General features: G+C 47.5%; 1 protein-coding gene across 1 annotated transcript in view; it reads left to right on the top strand.

Annotated features, from left to right (window-relative positions):
• TENM4 (teneurin transmembrane protein 4) overlaps positions 1–21,073 on the top strand; it is a 1,172,733-nt gene that overhangs the window by 66,961 nt on the left and 1,084,699 nt on the right. Inside the window, 1 exon segment of the mRNA XM_030200091.1 lies at positions 20,010–20,287. Within this exon segment, the coding sequence (XP_030055951.1) occupies positions 20,065–20,287 (223 nt within the window). The 5' untranslated portion in view covers positions 20,010–20,064.

Here is a 21,073-nt window from a genome sequence, read left to right as displayed (position 1 = left end):
GCATAGGTGCCTACGCGCGCCCAACGTGCGCCAAATCGGAGTTACCGCCGGGTTACTGCATGGCCCTTGTGGTAATTTCAATTTTGGCACAGCAGATAAAAGGGAAGTAAGTCTCTCTTACCTGCAGGAAATGGCCATGCGGCAAGTAAAGTACTTGACGCGTGGCCATTCGGGGGGAAACCCTTACCATCACACATTGAGGTGGTGGTAGGGGCTCCTGCACTAACTCAGCGGTAATCGGGCAGCATGTAGCACTGCCGGATTACCACTCTAGTGCTACAAAAATAAATATATTTTTGTTGTGCCAGATATGACGGCATGCTAACGGTGGGATGTACCGCCAGGCTGCTGCGGTAGATCGGCAGTACTTCCTGTTTAGCGAGTGGTAAGCCCACATTGGGTTCCCTATGTTACTAGTGTACTATTACTGTCTTAGTGCTAACTGAACAACAACGTAGATGAGATGGAGATGACAAGAAGCAGTTCATTTGATGATCTTTGATTTAGAGAAAGCTTTGCTGTTTGTTGCGGCACTCGGACACTCTGGTATAATTGATACCCAGCTGTTCTACTGTTGATACATCGAAAAAGAATTTGTGACTCCTGACACAGGTTTAGTTGCTGAAACACGGCCGTGTCAAGTCGCCTCATTGTTTGTGCTGTGGACCTTTGTTGGAGACTACAATATTGATTAAAGGTTTCGTATATCTTTTTGGATTGGACTTTGATGTTTTTTCCTCACTTTGTCATCTTCTACCACATAAGTACATAAGTAATGCCACACTGGGAAAAGACCAAGGGTCCATCGAGCCCAGCATCCTTTCCACGACAGCGGCCAATCCAAGCCAAGGGCAACTGGCAAGCTTCCCAAACGTACAAACATTCTATACATGTTATTCCTGGAATTGTGGATTTTTCCCAAGTCCATTTAGTAGCGGTTTATGGACTTGTTCTTTAGGAAACCGTCTAACCCCTTTTTAAACTCTGCTAAGCTAACCGCCTATAATCAGGGCACAATCAAATCCATCTAGGTGTAATCAATGGCCCTTGGCACTCCTGTGTTCTCTTTAGGTCTGTATCTGCTCAGCTATTTAGCTAAAGCTTTATCTTACTTTTTGGCATCTATTTTCTGGCTATGATTTGTCAGCCTCGCCATGCCCCCCCCCCCCAACTAGACCTTGTCTCATATCTTACTGTACTCCGCGCAAATAAATAAATAAATCAGTAATCCCAACCTGGGCCATCTGGTATGTAAAAGCAAAGAACAGCTCTGTGTCTTTCCTCTAGTGTCTTGATTTACTTGCAGTCAGGACATGCCAGGAGTTTGACTGTTGGAGCTGCAGGTGGTTGGCTGCACTTAAGGATATCATGTTCGTTTCGAGGATCCACAGTGCTTCGTCATGCCATTCCTGTCAGTAAGAAGGTCACTTGAGCCACTTCATGGAACTGCTTGGAAAAGTCACAGTTATTTGGGGGAGAGGGTTGAGTGAGGGGAGAAGGTGTTTCTTTTTTCCCCCCCATTTTTTTACACTTTCCCCTCGATTCTATAAAAGTCGCCAAAACTTGTGCATGAAAATTTAGGTGCATTCCCAATTTGTGCATGCAATTTGATAGAATTATGAGCTAATTAGTGCCAATAATTGGCTTTTTAACAAGCAATTATTGACACTAATTAGATTTAATTGGGACTTACGCACGTAAAGTTAGGCGAGGGATCCATGCCTAAACTTTACTTGTGGCCCAAAAAAGGAGGCATGGAAATGGTAGGGTCATGGGCATTTCAGGGCGGATCGGGGGCACGGTTTTGAGTTACGCACATAATTGTAGAAGAACGGTACTCTGCATGTAAATTTATGCGTGGGCATTTGCACTATCCAGCTCATTTTCGAAAGAGATCCCTGGCCATCTTCCGACACAAATTGGGAGATGGCCGGCGATCTCCTGAACCCGGCCAAATCGGTATAATCAAAAGCTGATTTTGGCCGGTGCCAACTGCTTTCCGTCGCGGAGCTGGCGAAACTTCAAGGGGGCATGTCGGTAGGGTAGTGAAGTCAGGACGGGGGCGGGACAGGGGCGTGCTCACGAGATGGCCGGCTTCGCCCGATAATGGGAAAAAAAGCCAGGCTTGACGGACATTTTGCCAGCTTTACTTGGTCCCTTTTTTCACGACCAAGCTTCACAAAGGAGCCCCAACTGACCAAATGACCACCGGAGGGAATCGGGGATCACCTCTCCTTACTCCCCCAGTGGTCACCAACCCCCTCCCACCCAAAAAAAAAAACCAAAACAAAACTTTTTTTCCAGCCTCTATGCCAGTCTGAAATGTCATACCCAGCTCCCTGACAGCAGTAAGCAAGTCCCTGGAGAAGTTTTTAGTGGGTGCAGTGCACTTTAGGCAGGCGGACCCAGGTCCACCCCCCCCCCAACCTGTTACACTTGTGGTGGTAAATGGGAGCCCTCCACCCCCCCCCCCAAAACCCACTGTACCCACATGTAGGTGCCCCCTTCACCCCTTAGGGCTATGGTAGTGTTGTAAAGTTGTGGGTAGTGGGTTTTGAGGGGGATTTGGGGGGCACAGCACACAAGGTAAGGGAGCTATGTACCTGGGAGCTATTGTTATTTTTTTTATTTTTTAGAAGTGCCCCCTAGGGTGCCCGGTTGGTGTCCTGGCATGTGAGGGGGGCCAGTGCACTACAAATGCTGGCTCCTCCCATGACCAAATGCCTTGCATTTCGCCGGGTTTGAGATGGCTGGGCCCAGTTTCCATTATGGCTCAAAAACGAAGCCGGCCATCTCCTCTACACCCGATGATCGATTTAGTCGGCTCCAACCGTATTTCAAAAATACGGTTAGCTCCGCCCCCTTGCGGCACCAGCCACGAAGATGGCCGGCCAGCTATTTGGCCGGCGCCGTTCGATTATGTCCCTCCATGTTTTCATTGGTTGAAATAGTGGTGCCTTATTTTATGCACGACCCCTCCACTTGAATGTTAATTCTAGAAACCGTGGAAACTTTAGGCACGGCTTATAGAATACCACTTACGTGGGTTTTTTCGGAACCATATGTAGACTATAGCCATTTATTTATAAAATACATAAGTATATATAAATACATAAGCATTGCCATACTGTAACAGACTGCAGATCCATCAAGTCCCATATTCTGTTTCTAACAGCAGCCAATCCTGGCAAGATCCAAAAAGAGTAAAACAGGTTTTATGCTGCTTATCCCAGGAATAAGCAATGCATTTTGCTAAATCCATCTTAATAATGGTTTATGGACTTTTCTTTTAGGAAATGGTGCAAACGTTTTTTTTAAACCCTGCTAAACTAACCACTTTTACCACATTCTCTGACAATGAATTCCAGAGTTCAATTACACATCAAGGGCTGGATTCGGTAATTGGTGCCGACACATAGGCACCGAGAAAAATCAGCACTCAGCTCTTTGATAATCGCCCTTTATAGAATAGCACCTAGTGCAGATTCCTGTGCCCAGCTTTGGGCACAATGACTTACAACCTGGCGTAAATCCTGGCATGCAACTTGGACGAGCATTCCCCAAATTCTATAATACTGCGCATAATTCATTGGAATGCCCCAGGCCTGCCCATGCCCCTCCCCTGGCCATCCCCCTATTGGGTTGTGCGTGAGATGATTTGAGCGTGGATCGTTATAGAATCGTGCACAAGGCAGATCAATGCCAATTAACATCAACAATTGATTGTCAGCCAATGATTGTTAATCGCTCATTAACTAATTTGCGCACAGATGTCAGGATTGCGAGCAAATTTGGAGGCCATGTAAAGAATCCAGGGGTGCGTGAAGAAATATTTGCTCTGATTCGTTTTAAATTTACTATTTAGTAGCTTCATTGCAGACTTATTGAAACAAAGTGTTGTTTTGCCTCGTGAATGATTATAAAGACCTACATTTTTGGCAGCACAGTCGGGAGCTTTTCTCAGCATTTTCACATCGTCTGCCTTGAACAGTTTTTTTTCTGTAGAAAAGCAGGCCAAGGGGCTTTATCTTGTGTCACACTTGCAAGCTGAGGTGGAGAAAATTCTTATAAATATTTTTTTTCACACTAGTATTCCTTCGCATTGTTTGCTGCTTTTAATTTTTTTTGTCTGGCAAGGTTAGGTCCCATGGTGAGATTATTGAGCTGTGAGCTTTGTAGACTTGTTTTTTTCTAATTAAATGAGAGTTAGGTGAACTCACAGAAATGAAATGCATCAGACATGTTTTATTGCTGCTTTTAGTTTAAAAAAAAAAGTCAGAAACCCCACAGCTCTCTCTGTTAGTCCTGTAAAGCTGAGGTGGGCACACTTAACATTCGTGCTGTATTTTTGTCAGTGTAGGAGTGGCCTAGTGGTTAGGGTGGTGGACTTTGGTCCTGGGGAACTGAGGAACTGAGTTCGATTCCCACTTCAGGCACAGGCAGCTCCTTGTGACTCTGGGCAAGTCACTTAACCCTCCATTGCCCCATGTAAGCCACATTGAGCCTGCCATGAGTGAGTGGGAAAGCACAGGGTACAAATGTTAACAAAAATATTTATTTTTGTCCTCATATACAGGTATACTGGAATCAGGTTTGGTTCCGTGTAATTGGAACGTTTTCCTTTGCATTCCAATCGCATAAAGGAATCCTGTGCCGAAGGAATGGATCCTCAGGAGCTTAGTCAAGATCGGGAGGCGGGGCTGGAGGTTGGGAGGCGGGGATAGGGCTGGGCAGACTTATACGGTCTGTGCCAGAGCCGGTGGTGGGAAGCGGGACTGGTGGTTGGGAGGCAGGGATAGTGCGGGGCAGACTTATACGGTCTGTGCCCTGAAGAGCATAGGTACAAATCAAAGTAGGATATACACAAAAAGCAGCAAATATGAGTTATCTTGTTGGGCAGACTGGATGGACCGTGCAGGTCTTTTTCTACCGTCATCTACTATGTTACTATGTTACTATGTTTTGGAGTTGTAATAAGATCAAACATTATTGGAGGAGAATAACACAGATTGAGGGGTCCTTTTACTAAGGTGCACTAAAAAAATGGCCTGCGGTAGTGTAGGCACGTGTTTTGGACGCACTCAGATCCATTTTTCAGCGCACCTGTAAAAATGCCTCTTATTTTGATCGAAAATGGACGTGCGGCAAAATGAAAATTGATACGCGTCCATTTTGGGTCTGAGACCTTACCAGCCAGCATTAACTTAGCGGTAAGGTCAAACGCATTCATTGGGCAGTAATGGTCTACGCATGTCAAATGCCTTTTACTGTCCGGTTGCGCCGCGCACCAGACAATAAAAATGATTTACTGGTGCGTGTAGTGGATGCACGTCAAAAATGAAATTACCTGGGCCACAGGGTAGCCGGGCGGTAACTCAGAACTGGCACGCATTGGGCGCACGTAGGTGCTTATGCAGCTTAGTAAAAGGGCCCCTTAGTGGGGTACTATTAGGATGCGAGATAGGGTTTTCCTCTTTAGGACGTCTGTTGGGGCAGCTAAATATGTTGGGATTACACAGTGCAGGGGGAAGATTGTTCCATCAGAAAGTCAGCATTGTCGGGCTTAGAACCGCTTTCAATTTTGATCTCAAGCAGAGGTGCTTTCCTTGTGGCATTGGCAGAATAAGCTCCGTGTTCTTCTTATGTGGTAACTTCAGGACGCCATCATTTTCGTTCGGTGCTGTAGAGTTATGTGCTGCCGCATTTTGATTATTACAATGCCTTGTTGTGTGGTTTACCATATACGACGCTACAGGCATTGCAAGTGGCTAATTACGTGGGCCAGTAAATTGGAGCATCTCAATCCACGTTTACAGAAACTACGTTGGTTGCCATAGTTTGGTGGGTTGAGCCTAAGCTGTTGGTGTTGGGTTTTAGAGCTTTACATGATGATGTTCCATTGGCCTTGACTCAGAGGTTGCGGGAATATTGTCCTGTTTGGTCCGTTCGGTCTCAAGATCAAATGTTGTTGCAAGTTCCTTCCCTTCATGATGTCCGTTTGCAAACGATTCGTTCTCATATTTTCTCTGTTCTTGGCCACACATTGTGGAATGCTGTTCCTTGCCTTTGTTTAGGAAGCAGTTGAAGAGTTTGTTGTTTGGTAAGGCTTTTTCTGGGTAGCAGGGAGTTTAGACTGTTTCAATTCTTTTTGCGCTAGTTATATGAATTTACAGCAATGATTGCATTTTTTCATTTGTATAACTAGTTTGCATTTCAATATTTATCTTTTTATTATTTTAGAATTTTGTATCGTTGTATTGTCTATTTGTTTTAGCGATGTTTGTGATCGTGATTATGTTTGTTTTATTGTAACCCACTCAGATGTTACGATGTGCTGGCTATAAATTTTGTTATATAAATAAAAAGAAAGAAAGAAAGCAAAAATTCATGCTGGTTTGGGGCGAATATATATAGTCCCTTTCTGGTTGGGCTCGTAATCTCATATTGAACAAATTTGGAGAAGATAATTAGTACTGTTTAGAAGGAATGGATGTACAGAATCTTAGCGGAGATTGGATGACGAGGCTGGTATCTGGAGAGTAAAACCGATGCTGGGCAGACTTCTACGGTCTACGCCCTGATCGTGACTGGATAGGGATGGGCTGGAGTGTAAATTTTAAGAGGCTTCAACGTTAGCTTCAGAACTTATAGTACAGGAACAGTGCTGGGCTGACTTTTACGGTCTGTGCCCTGAGAAATGCAGGGACAAATCAAACTCGGGTATAAAGTAGCACATCCCATGTAAAATGAGTTTATCTTGTTGGGCAGACTGGATGGACCGAACAGATCTTTATCTGCTGTCATTTACTATCAGGCTTATTTTCGAAAGTGATCGCCGGCCATCTTCCGACATAAATCGGGAGATGGCCGGCGATTTCGCAAAAGCGGCGAAATCGGTATAATCGAAAGCCGCGTTTTTGACACCATCGCCGCTTTCCCATCGCCGCGCCAGCGAAAGTGCAAGGGGGCGGGTCTACGGCAAAGGCGGGACATGAGCGGGCATGGGCGTGGCTACCAGATGGCCGGCTTTCGCGGATAATGGGGAAAAAAGCAGCATTAAGCAGTATTTCGCCGGGTTTACTTGGTCCTTTAATTTTCACAACCAAGCCTCAAGAAGGTGCCCCAATTGACCAGGTGACCACCGGAGGGAATGGGGGATGACCTCCCCATACTCCCCCAGTGGTCACCAACCCCCTCCCACACTAAAAAAATAAAACACTTTTTTGCCAGCCTGTATACCAGCCTCAAATGTCATACCCAGCTCCCTGACAGCAGTATGCAGGTCCCTGGAGCAGTTTTAATGGGTGCAGTGCACTTCAGGCAGGCAGACCCAGGTCCATCCTCCCCCCTACCTGTTACACTTGTGGTGCTAAGTGTTGAGCCCTACAACCCCCCCCCAAAACCCACTGTACCCACATGTAGGTGCCCCCCTTCGCCCATAAGGGCTATGGTAATGGTGTAGAGTTGTAGGGAGTGGGTTTTGGGGGGATTTGGGGGGCTCAGCACCCAAGGTAAGGGAGCTATGGACCTGGGAGCTATTTGTATATATTTTTTTAATTTTTAGAAGTGCCCCCTAGGGTGCCCGGTTGGTGTCCTGGCATGTCAGAGGGACCAGTGCACTACAAATGCTGGCTCCTCCCACGACCAAATGCCTTGGATTTTGCCGGGTTTGAGATGGCCGGCACTTTTTTCCATTATCGCTGAAAAACAAACCCGGGGAACTCTGGCATTTGGCCGACCTAAACCGTTTAGTACAAGAACAGTGTTGGGCAGACTTCTACGGTCTACGTCCTGATCGTGACTGAATAGATGGGGATGGGCTAGAGGGTCATTCCATATCAAGTGGTCTGATTTCAGAGAAGTGCCCTGCTCGACCATCACAGATTTTGATGACATTTTCTGTGAACATTCATACATGTCCCCAATGAACAATGACAAAGTTTTACGTTCGCCGATGCAATACTTGCCGAGATATAGTAATCTGTTTGACCCCATACTGCAGCCTTCTATGGTATGACTCTGAGATTTCGGCAACTTTGAAACACTGTATCTCCGGCAATATTTTGTTGAGAGAAACAAAACTTGGCCATCTTGTACAACTTTTTGCACTCTATTAAACAAAATAATAAAAAAAATCTTCATGAGCGATTTCCATGAAGAAAACTTGGAGCAAACTTGGTCCGAAAAATTTGTGGCACGAAAAAATTGTAAAGTTTGGCTTTTTATATCTCTGGAATTAAAGGTGTGATAAACGTGAAACTTTGCACACAACAACTTATCAACACAAGGTTTTCGAATATAAAATTTCATTCTCCTAATATTTTCCATTAGTTCACAAACTGAGTATAAAGTTGATGATTTTTGCAAAAACGCCCAAAATAGGGTATTTTTAGCCCACTTTTACAAAAAAAAGACCTTCTGGAAAATCTTTTTAATCATTTTCATTAGAAAGAGCATGTTTCAAACCCCTTTAAAAAGTAGGGTTGGTTTTTCATCGCTGGCATATAAGGACCTAGAAATAGGGACAAAGTTGAGGACGTTGCTATCCCAATGTCATATACTTCAATTTTTGCTTGCCTCTTCCTGAGGATCCATTTCTTATGCACAGGATTCCTTTATGTTTATCCCACGCATGTTTGAACTCCGTTACCGTTTTCATCTCCACCACCTCCCGCGGGAGGGCATTCCAAGCGTCCACCACCCTCTCCGTGAAAAAATACTCCCTGACATCTTTCCTGAGTCTGCCCCCCTTCAATCTCATTTCATGTCCTCTCGTTCTACCGCCTTCCCATCTCCGGAAAAGATTTGTTTGCGGATTAATACCTTTCAAGTATTTGAACGTCTGTATCATATCACCCCTGCTCCTCCTTTCCTCCAGAGTATACATGTTCAGGTCAGCAAGTCTCTCCTCATATGGTTTGCAATGCAAATCCCATACCATTTTTGTAGCATTTCTTTGCACCGCTTCCAGTCTTTTTACATACATAGTAACATAGTAGATGACGGTAGAAAAAGACCTGCATGGTCCATCCAGTCTGCCCAAGACAAACTCATATGTGTATACCTTACCTTGAATTTGTACCTGTCCTTTTCAGGGCACAGACCGTATAAGTCTGCCCAGCAGTATTTCCCGCCTCCCAACCACCAGTCCCGTCTCCCATCACCGGCTCTGGTACAGACCGTATAAGTCTGCCCTCCCCTATCCTAGCCTCCCAACCACCAACCCCTCTTCCTCTCACCTGCTCCGCCACCCAATTTCAGCTAAACTTCTGAGGATCCATTCCTTATGCACAGGATTCCTTTATTCATATCCCACGCATGTTTGAACTCCGTTACCGTTTTCATCTCCACCACCTCCCGCGGGAGGGCATTCGAAGCGTCCACTACCCTCTCCGTGAAAAAATACTTCCTGACATCTTTCCTGAGTCTGCCCCCCTTCAATCTCATATCATGCCCTCTAGTTCTACCGCCTTCACATCTCCGGAAAAGGTTCGTTTGCGGATTAATAACTTTCAAATATTTGAACATCTGTATCATATCACCCCTGTTCCTCCTTTCCTCCAGGGTATACATGTTCAGGTCAGCAAGTCTCTCTTCGTACGTCTTGGAACGCAAATCCCATACCATCCTCGGAGTTTTTCTTTGCACCGCTTCAAAATAGATCCTCAGAAGCTTAACTGAAATTGGGTGGTGGAGCAGGTGGGGGGAAGAGGGGTTGGTGGTTGGGAGGCTAGGATAGGGGAGGGCAGACTTATACGGTCTGTACCAGAGCCGATGATGGGAGGCGGGACTGGTGGTTGGGAGGCGGGAAATACTGCTGGGCAGACTTATACGGTCTGTGCCCTGAAAAGGACAGGTACAAATTCAAGGTAAGGTATACACATATGAGTTTGTCTTGGGCAGACTGGATGGACCGTGCAGGTCTTTTTCTGCCGTCATCTACTATGTTACTATCCAGCTTATAATTGAAAAAAGAAAAACGCCTATATTGCGACCCAAATCGGGAGATAGACGTTTATCTCACAAAAACGAATAAAGCGGTATAATCGAAAGCCGAATTTGGACGTTTTCAACTGCACTCCGTCGCGGATGCGGACAAAGTTGATGGGGGCGTGTCAAAGGCGTGGTGAAGGCGGAACTGGGGCGTGGTTATCGGCCGATCAGAGATAGGCGCCTTTCGCCGATAATGGAAAATAAATATGCGTTTTTAGTGAGAATTTAGGGCACTTTTCCTGGACCCTGTTTTTCCACAAATAGGGCCCCAAAAAGTGCCCTAAATGACCAGAGGACCACTGGAGGGAGTCGGGGATGACCTCACCTGACTCCCCCAGTGGTCACAAACCCCCTCCCACCACAAAAATATGCCGTTTCACAACGTTTTATGTTCACCGTCAAATGTCATACCCACCTCCCTGGCAGCAGTATGCAGGTCACTGGAGCAGTTATTAGGGGGTGCAGTGGACGTCAGGCAGGTAGACCCAGGCCCATCCCCCCCCACCTGTTACACTTGTGCTGGTAAATGGGAGCCCTCCACACCGCCCCCCAAACCCACTGTACCCATATGTAGGTGCCCCCCTTCACCCCTTAGGGCTATAGTAATGGTGTAGACTTGTGGGTGGTGGGTTTTGAGGGGGATTTGGGGGGCTCAACACCCAAGGGAAGGGTGCTATGCACCTGGGAGCTCTTTTACCTTTTTTTTTGTTTTTGTAAAAGTGCCCCCTAGAGTGCCCGGTTGGTGTCCTGGCATGTGAGGGGGACCAGTGCACTATGAATCCTGGCCCCTCCCACGAACAAATGCCTTGGATTTATTCGTTTTTGAGCTGGGCGCTTTCATTTTCCATTATCGCTGAAAAACAAAAATGCCCAGCTCACACATTGTTGAATAACACATGGACGTCTATTCTTTTCGAAAATACGGTTCAGTCCGCCCCTTCACGGACCCGTTCTCGGAGATAAACGCCCATGGAGATAGACGTTTTCGTTCGATTATGCCCCTCCACGTTACTATGTTCCTTTCTCCAGCAGGCACATTGGCCGACTAAACAAAATCCTTGATCCACTGGTACAGTGGCCAGGGTATCACAGCAAATGACCCTTCTCCTCATTCTACAGTACAGTGCTGGGGAATCAGGAGCCAAAGACAAAAAATTCAAACAGGTCTAGGGTTTTATACCAATCACAATTTCCCTTCAAAAGGGATCTCCTCAAACCATTGCCTCACTGGTCAGGAGAGCCTTTCCGTTCTTCTAGAAACATCGGGGGCATTCACACGTCAAAGTCTAGTATTTTCATAAAGTTGCTTTAGACTCTTTGCCATCCTTATAGAGGTCTCCAGAAAAGTATTTCAAAATTCTTTCTATTCCTGAGATATCCTAGTCTTTGGTTGCAGTAAGACTCGAGAGGCACTTGATTTAGTACCTAATTTTGTAATGATTTGCCACGAGCATTTTATCAGAACTAAGCAAAATATTGATCTTGATGATAACAAGGTAAATAAATGAAGTTACATTTTCTTGTGATGTAAGGGTCATGCGTTTGATATGCTGCCTTTCTGTGGTACAACCAAAGTGGTTTACATATTATATGCAGGTACCTTCTCTGTTCCTAGTGGGCTCACAATATAAGTTTTGTACCTGTCCCAATGGAGGGTTAAGTGACTTGCTCAAGTCACAAGGAAGCAGTGGCGTACCGGGGAGGGGGGCGGTGGGAGCGGTCCGCCACGGGTGCACGCCGCTGGGGGGGTGCCGCGCGCCTGTCGGCTCTTCGTTTTCATGCTCCCTTTGCCCCAGAACAGGTTACTTCCTGTTCCGGGGCAGAGGGAGCATGAAAACGAAGAGCCGGTCAGGTGTGCACCTGGGAGGGGGGTTTCTTTCGCCGGGGGATCGGGGGTTCTTTCGCCGGGGGGGGCATCACGCTGTTCCGGGGGGGCGCTGCACCCGGGGGGCGGGGCGCATCGGCAATCCGTCCCGGGTGTCAGCCCCCCTAGGAACGCCACTGCAAGGAAGCACAGTGGGAATCAAACCTGGTTCCTAGTTTCCAAACTCAACAGTTCATTACCCCCTACCCAGGCCTTTTTGATTTCCTTAGGAGCTTTTCTGAAAATACAGACAACGCTATATCTCTTTTCCGGAACCTTATCAGCTTCCTTGCGCCTACTGTTACTCTGTTTTCCACTCTGTATATATTCCCGGAGTTGGTACTCTCCTCTCCGGAACCTGTAAGCCACATTGAGCCTACTGCTATGTGGGAAAATGCGGGGTACAAATGTAATACATACATAAATGCTATTCAGCAAGCAGGTCAGAGGAGTAGCCTACTGGTAAGTAAAATGGACTGTGAGCCAAGGGACACAGGTTCAAAATCCTACTTTTGATGCGCCTTTATAAAAGGGGGGTTACTTTTGCCGCTGTTCCTTTCTGCTTTCTTTTTACCATTTTCCTCATTTCTATTAGTTTTGTTGGTTATTTTTCATTGGTTATTGTATGCAACGCTCTGATCCAGTGACGGGTAAGCAGCAGAGGTTAAAACCGTATATGAAAAGCAACGTGTCAACCATGCAACAAAAATACGAAGCTACATAGCTCCCAGTATTTCCAGTTGTTTTGCCTCTGAATAGAAATAATCCAGAAGAATCTCCAGATTTATTCTTCAGCATCCCCGTAGTCTAGTTTACAAAAATACAACAAAACGTAGGCACTTTTATTTGTACCTATTCAACTATGAATTATAAGAGCTGCAGTAGCCCAGGGATGAGCAGTGAGTCTGCATTGGATTTTTAAAAATGTTGATACATTTCCTTTCCTTTGAGGAAAGAGCTGACTGCCTGGGCCCCACGCTCTGTGTGTGAGCTTCCAATAGAGCAGGGAAAGCATTAAAGTGACATTTCAACATCACCCTCTTCAGCAGACAGCTACGCTGAAATATTTTAGCACCTGTGTGCGCATGAAAATAAACAGTGGTACTGCAGCAGCGTGAAAACAATGTATTCGTAGAAAGCCTTTGTTTTATATTTTAAGCTTGTTTTGGCTACATAGGACCCAGCTGGTGAGAAGAGAACTGCAGGGCATTTAAAAAATGCGCATTTCATGATACTTCCCAAGTTACAGAACTGTGTAGTACTTGGTTGCATTTACTTTTTGCAGGTTTATGGTATATAGGAACAGAGAAAAATGCAGGGAGATAAAGACTGTGGGGCTCATTTTCAAAACACATGGAGGGGCATAATCGAAAGGGACGCCCTCGCAAAATGCGGGGTATAAATGTAATAAATAAATAAACCTCCTGGTGGAGGGGCTGGGAAACCCGTATTTTCAAAACAAGATGGACGTCCATCTTTCTTTTCGGTAATACGGTCAGGGATGCCCAAATCCTGAAATTTGGTCGTCCTTAGAGATAGTCGTCCCTAGACTTAGTCATTTCTGATTTTCGGCGATAATGGAAACCGAAGATGGCCATCTCAAAAATGACCAAATGCAAGCCTTTTGGTCGTGGGAGGAGCCAGCATTCGTAGTGCACTGGTCCCCCTGACTTGCCAGGACACCAACCGGGCACCCTAGGGGGCACTGCAGTGGACTTCACAAATTGCTCCCAGGTACATAGCTCCCTCATCTTGTGTGCTGAGCCCCCCCAACCCCCCCCCCCAACCCTCCCCCCCAAACCTTCTACCTACAACTGTACACCACTACCATAGCCCTTAGGGATGAAGGGGAGCACCTATATGTGGGTACAGTGGGTTTCTGGTGGGTTTTGGAGGGCTCACATTTACCACCACAAGTGTAATAGGTAGGGGGGGGATGGACCTGGGTCCGCCTGCCTGAAGTGCACTGTACCCACTAAAACTGCTCCAGGGACCTGCATACTGCTGCGATGCACCTGAGTATGACATTTGAGGCTGACAAAGAGGCTGGCAAAAAGATTTAAAAATTTTTTTTAGGGTGGGAGGGGGTTGGTGACCACTGGGGGAGTAAGGGGAGGTCATCCCCGATTCCCTCTGGTGGTCATCTGGTCAGTGTGGGCACCTTTTTGAGGCTTGGCTGTGAAAAAAATGTCGACCAAGTGTTCGTCAGGGACGCCCTTCTTTTTTCCATTATCGGCCGAGGACGCCCATCTCTTAAGCATGCTCCAGTCCCACCTTCGCTACACTGCCGCCCCCCCCCCCCCCCCCCCCCCCCGGGAACTTTGGTCGTCCTCGTGACGGACTGCAGTTGGGGATGCCCAAAATCAGCTTTCAATTATACCGATTTGGGCGACCCTGAGAGAAGGATGCCCATCTCCCAATTTGTGTCGAAAGATGGGCGTCCTTCTCTTTCGAAAATGGCCCTGAAAGTACGGAATAGTATACTACTTACAATGTCAAATGTCTGTCCTCTCTCTTTCATAAGTTTCTTAAAGTCTAATGTTAGTGTGTAATCCCCCGTCATAATGGGGATTACTAGACTGATGAGAGACCCCTCCCTAGAGTCACAAGGGGGAGGGAACTAGTTGGAAGAAGGGGAATGGTTGTGGGAAAGTTCTGAGGGAAAATGTTCTTGGTTGTGAATGACAGTAAGGGTGGAGTTTAAATTTAATAAATATTGTTGTTGGAGAGAGCACGAGGTCTTTGGTTGCCTCTACCCCGGCCGGGACCCTTGTGTAGAGGGGGTTTTCTGGATGGGAGCAATAAACTAAGGCTGAATTAAGTGGAGGTTTTTGTCAGTACAAGCATTAACCCCGAACTGGAGGACAGCTCCAAGTGGAAAACAGGGGAAACCCAGCCTGGGAGCCAGGGCCGTGCCAAGGGTCTCTGGCGCCCCCCTGCAGACTACCAGTTGGCGCCCCCCCCCCCCCCCCGCACCTGCCTGGCTCCAAGGCAGCGATTCCCCTCTCTCCCCTGCCCTCCCGCTCCCATGTAGGAACTGCCCGCCCTCTTCTCCCCCCCCAAGATCCCGTTCCTTTTTTTTTTCTTTTAAATTTACCTTCCTCCGGCAGCGCAGCGTCAGTGAAGGAGGCGGCGCTCCCAGTCCCGACGTCTCTAGCCTTCCCTTGTTTGCTGCTCACTGCCCCGCCTTCTTCTGACGTCATCCTTGACGTCGGAACTGGGAGTGCCGCCTCCTTCACTGACGCTGCGCTGCCGGAGGAAGGTAAATTTAAAAGAAAAAAAAAAGGAACGGGATCTTGGGGGGGAGAAGAGGGCGGGCAGTTCCTACATGGGAGCGGGAGGGCAGAGTAAGCACGGAGCGGCGGTGCCCCCCAGAGGATAGCGCCCCCCTGCGGCGCTTACCCCGCTTACCGCATTGGCACGGCCCTGCTGGGAGCAGGAACAGGAAAGGTAGTAGCCTTGAGAGGTCCAACTTTGGCAGAGCGTGGATAGACAGGGAGGTCTGATCCACAGTGGAGATCGCTTGATGCCACCAGTGCTAAAGGCACAGCCATAGGAGTCCTTTTACTAAGGTGCGCTGAAAAATGGCTTGCGGTAGTGTAGGCGTAGGTCTTGGGTGTGCGCCAATCCATTTTTCAGCGCGCCTGTGAAAAAGCCCTGTTTAAAATTTTTGACGAAAATGGACGTGCAGCAAAATCAAAATAGCCATTTTGGGTCTGAGGCCTTCCCGCCAGCCATTGACCTAGCGGTAAAGTCTCACACGGTAACCGGGCAGTAGTGACCTATCCGCTGCAAATGCCACTTGGTGCTTATAGCTGACTAGTAAAAGAGGCCCGTTTCAGAGCAAATGAAACGGGCGCTAGCAAGGTTTTCGTCGCCAACACCCCCCTCCCTGGCCAACCCCTTCGTTGTTCTGCCATTTCTCCGCCCCCAACGTCATGACGTTTGACGCGAGGGCGGGGCCCGGAGCGATTTCCCCCCCCCCCCGCCTCCCTCCCTGCCAACCCCTTCGTTGTTCTGCCATTGCTCCGCCCTCGAGGGCGGTGCCCAGAGTGATTTTGGTGGGTTCACCACCACGAACCTTCGAACCTTTTTGAAGGAAGTCAGGGCTTGGCTTCAGTGACGTCAGTGTCCTCAGAATGTTGAGGGTGAGTTTTATTATAGTAGATGAGCGCCAGAAAATAAATAAAATATTTTTGGGGCGCGCATAGCAGACATGCGCCAAAAATGAAATTACTGCGGTAACTCCATTTTGACGCTCGTTGGGCACACACCAACTAGGGTTGCCATATGTCCGGTTTTACCTGGACAAATGGGCAGGCGGGCGGGCCTAGTGGTGTCCTATCCTCCACTCCCCTTACCTTACTATACTGCCCTGGTGGTCTAGTGATCACTTTGGGGCATGAAAGAGCCCCCTCTTTCCTGTCTCCAACGCCTGCATACTGTTCCTTGCTGACGGTCCCGGCGCTGATTCAAAATGGCCGTCGAGAGTTGAAGTCTCGCGAGGCCGCTTCAACTCTCGGCACCAATTTTGAATCAGCACCAGGACCGTCAGCATTGCAAGGGGAACAGAATGCAGGGTAGCGCTCCGGGCAGGAAAGAGGGGGCTCTTTCCTGCCCCGAAGAGGTCACTAGACCATCAGAGCAGTATAGTTAGGTAAGGGGAGGGGAGGATAGGACACCCTTAGCGGTATGTGATGGGGGGACGGGAAGTGAAAGATGCAGGGCGGTATGTGACAGGGGGTGGGGTGGGGGTGTGAAAGGGGTGGGGTGTGGCGGGGCGGAGCATGTGTCCTCTTTTTGGGGGGAGCAAATATGGTAACCCTAACACCAACGCTTATGCGGCTTAGTAAAAGGGCCCCTTATATTGTTCACCCAAAAAGGTTGGGAGATGTAAATGTATAGATCATAGGATTTACAAACTGATGACCGAATTGACATCAAAGCTGGCATTTAAGCTCAAGTTTGATGAAGTTAAGGATTTGTTTGCCTCCAGAATACCTGAAGTCTGGATGAATGCTTGTTGCAGAGTTTTCAGTAAAGTTCCTGTTTTGTTTCATAAAACCTGGACTAGAGTGTTTCTTTGCATGAGAGTGAAGTTCATTTGCTCCTGGCCTGTCAAACAAAAGTAAAGTAAAGCAGAGTCTGACTACGACCTTTCGGATTTTATCTGGCCCCAGCTTGCAAGCAGCTCAGAATGTTGAATGAAACTGTATGTTTGTGGCCCAGGCAGTGGCGTAGCCAAGGTGGGCCCGGGTGGGCCCAGGCCCTCCCACTTTGGGCTCAAGCCCACCCAATAGCAGCACACCTATGATGTGGCTGGCAGGGATCTCCAAGGGGGGCGGGGTTAGTGACGTTTTGGGCGGGGTTTGATGACGTTTTGGGCGGGGTTAGTGACGTTTTGGGCGGGGCCGATGACGGGGAGGCGGGGCCGATGATGGGGGAGGCGGGGCCGGTGATGGCGGGGGCGGGGTTGATGACGGCGGGGGCGGGGGTGATGACGCGGGGGTGGGGGTGTCAGGGGCGGGGTTTGAGTTTGGGCGGGTTTTGGGCTGTTTTTACGCTGGATTGGGTGGGAAAAAAATTTTCCACCTGGCAACACTGGCTGTGGGGCCAACATGAGCAGTGTGTAGTTGTTGCTCGCTGCTGGTGAAAATCTGCTACTTAAAAGTTATGTGGGGGAGGGGGATGTTTGAGAGACCATATGGTGTGCAGGCGAGAGAGGGAGAGACCAAATTACTTGTCAGACAGGGTGGAGTTCTTCTGCTTACCCATGTTGGGCCCAGGCCCACCCAAAACTGGGTGTCCGGCTACGCCCCTGGGCCCAGGTCAAGAGTGCCAGACCCTGAGAGCTAGTTGGTACCCAAAGACGCTGGTGTGAGAGTGAGACCAGGCTGGTAGATGCACTTCCTTGTTCTTCCTCCTGTGCAGCTGGATTCCAGCAGTTCTATTTTGGAGTCAGCTTGTCTGGTCTCACTTTTCTGCTAATTCTATTTCTGAGATGCTTGTCTGGGCTTGTTCTGTCATGGGTGTATCTCACTCTCTATAAATCTCAGTCTTTTCAATAAAATAGGTCTGTGTCCACTCTCCAGGTCTGTCAGAGTTGCCTTATTAAATTTAGGTTTATATTGCTGCTTTTGACTATCTTGGTACTTTTAGCAGGACTTTCCTACCCACCTAAACCCTGCCTGCCCCCTTAGCCTGAATAATATCCCTTCCAGGCATTCGTCCTTTATGTAAGAAGCCAAGCTAAATCTAGTTGCCAATCCCTGGACCACTGAACACCCTCAAGGACATACTCTAAAAAAAAAAAAAAAAGACAAAAAGTTTTTGAAGTGTTTTTTCAGGGTGGGAGGTGGTAAGTGACCACTGGGGAAGTCAGGGGAGGTCATCCCTGATTCCCTCCGGTGGTCATCTGGTCAGTTTGGGCACCTTTTCGATGCATGGTCGTGAAAAAAAATGGACCAAGTAAAGTCGGCCAAATGCTCGTGAGGGACGCCCTTCTTTTTTCCATTATCGGCTGAAGACGGCCATCTGTTAACCACGCCCCCGCCCCACCTTCGGTACATTGCCGACACGCCCCCTTGAACTTTGGTCGTCCCCGCGACAGAAAGCAGTTGAGGACGCCCAAAATCGGTTTTCGATTATGCCGATTTGGGCGACCTTAGGAAAAGGACTCCCATCTCCCGATTTGTGTGGGAAGATGGGCGCCCTTCTCCTTCGAAAATAAGCAGGTTAGGCCGTTAAGTGCTAAGCATCTCCATTTAACCACATAAGTGCCAACTCTGCCTCCGGACTGCCCACAAAGTTGCCAGCTATCGCTTTAGTGGTTAGTGCTAATATTCAATGGCATTAACCCTACACAAGCAATTTAACCGGGCCAAGAGCTTCACCTGCCTGGTTAAATCGCTTTAAATATTAATTCCAGTGCTTATACGAGAAGGAAAAAAATCCTACAGTGCTTTTTGCAGTTTATGCATGCATACTGTCTATCTTTGGATGTTTTACTGCTCCCGAATTTGCAGACAATTAAATCTTTAGTTCTCGAGATGGGCACTATGTCAGAACTGGGCACACTAGTATTTTTCAACGTTTTGACCCTTCTTCTAACCAAAATTTAAATCTGGTGCTCATTTAATACAGCTTCAGTGCAGGTTTTCAAGACTATGATACAATCATTATCCAACTTTTCTCCAAACGTGACTGAGGTTCGGTTATTTCAGTTTCATGCATGTGGATGTTACATAAGATCTGTACTATGAGCTGGTTATTTTCTTGTCAGAAAGAGCATAAATGGATACAGGGAGTTTATACCAAATCAATAAAAGGTATTTATAGAACTCTAAGGAAGGCTGAATATTATCAAGAAATGTATATTATGAGTCTAGAATACTGCATACTACATAATTGCAAAAAAGACCAAGAATTCAAGGAGTGGCCTGGTGGTTAGGCTGGTGGACTTTGGTCCTGAGGAACTGAGTTCAATTCCCACTTCAGGCACAGGCAGCTCCTTGTGACTCTGGGCAAGTCACTTAACCCTCCATTGCCCCATGTAAGCCGCATTGAGCCTGCCATGAGTGGGAAAGCGCGGGGTACAAATGTAACAAAAATAAAATAGATACTACTGGAGATTCTACATGGAATGTTGCTACTATTGGAGATTCTACATGGAATGTTGCTATTCCACTAGCAACATTCCATGTAGAAGTCGGCCCTTGCAGATCACCAATGTGGCTGCGCAGGCTTCTGTTTCTGTGAGTCTGACGTCCTGCACATACGTGCAGGACGTCAGACTCACAGAAGCAGAAGCCTGCGCGGCCACATTGGTGATCTGCAAGGGCCGACTTCTACATGGAATGTTGCTAGTGGAATAGCAACATTCCATGTAGAATCTCAAATAGTAGCAACAGTGGAGGAGTGGCCTAGTGGTTAGGGTTGGTGGACTTTGGTCCTGAGGAACTGAGTTCCATTCCCACTTCAGGCACAGGCAGCTCCTTGTGACTCTGGGCAAGTCACTTAACCCTCCATTGCCCCATGTAAGCCGCGTGGAGCCTGCCATGAGTGGGAAAGCGCAGCGTACAAATGTAACAAAACAAAAAAAAATTAATGCACAGTGATCTCTAACGCTTCCCCTCTCTCCTCTGTTTTACAGATTGTTTGCCCGCAGACATTGCTTTTTTAATGTTCAAGAGGCAGACCAAAGTGCCATGGATGTGAAGGAAAGGAAGTCCTACCGATCTCTGACTAGGCGCCGTGACCCAGAGCGTCGCTACACCAGCTCCTCAGCAGAGAGCGATGATAGCAAAATACCTCAGAAGTCCTACAGTTCCAGTGAGACTCTGAAGGCTTATGACCAAGACTCCCGGCTGGCCTATAGCAATCGAGTAAAAGACATGGTGCACCAGGAGGTTGACGAATTCTGTCGAACGGGTAAGCACAGACTCTACTGTTGCGAGCTGTACGGCTCATGGAATGCCGCTTTTTGAGGGGTCCTTTTACTAAGGTGCGCTGAAAAATGGCTTGCGGTAATATAGGCATGGATTTTGAGCATGGGCCGATCCATTTTTTAGCGCGCCTGTAAAAAAGGCCTTTTTTTGCCGAAAAAGGACGTGCGGCAAAATCAAAATTGCTATGCGTCCATTTTGGGTCTCAGACCTTACCTTCAGCCATTGACCTAGCGGTAAAGAATCTAGGCAGCAAAGTCCTATGCGTGTCACATGCCACTTGGCATGTGTCTGTTACGTGCGCCCAAAAATAAAAAAAATATTTTTCAGATGCGCGTATCGGATGCATGCCAAAAATGAAATTACTGCAAGAGCCATGCGGTAGTCGAGCGGTAATTCCACTGTGGCGCACGTTGGGCACGCGTAGACGCTTATGTGGCTTAGTAGAAGGGCCCCTCCCTTAATGAGCAAGGACAAAAATGTTGCTGAGATACATACAATAAGTATTAGAAGGGCTGAAGACTTTTCCAAATAATATTAATTGATGAGTCGTTCAAATAAGGGAGGATATGTGCAAATGATTTATCTTAGATCAGGAGTGTCCAACCTCGGTCCTCGAGGACCACAACCCAATTGGGCTTTTAGGATTTCCTTAATGAATATGCATGAGATCTGTTTGTATGCATTGTCTCTTTTATATGCAAATAGATTCCATGCATATTCATTGAGGAAATCCTGAAACCCCGACTGGGTTGCCACTCTTGAGAGCACA

This window comes from Microcaecilia unicolor, chromosome 4, assembly GCF_901765095.1.
Source record: "Microcaecilia unicolor chromosome 4, aMicUni1.1, whole genome shotgun sequence".
Lineage (NCBI taxonomy): Eukaryota > Metazoa > Chordata > Amphibia > Gymnophiona > Siphonopidae > Microcaecilia > Microcaecilia unicolor.
This window is presented reverse-complemented; position numbering and strand designations above follow the sequence as displayed.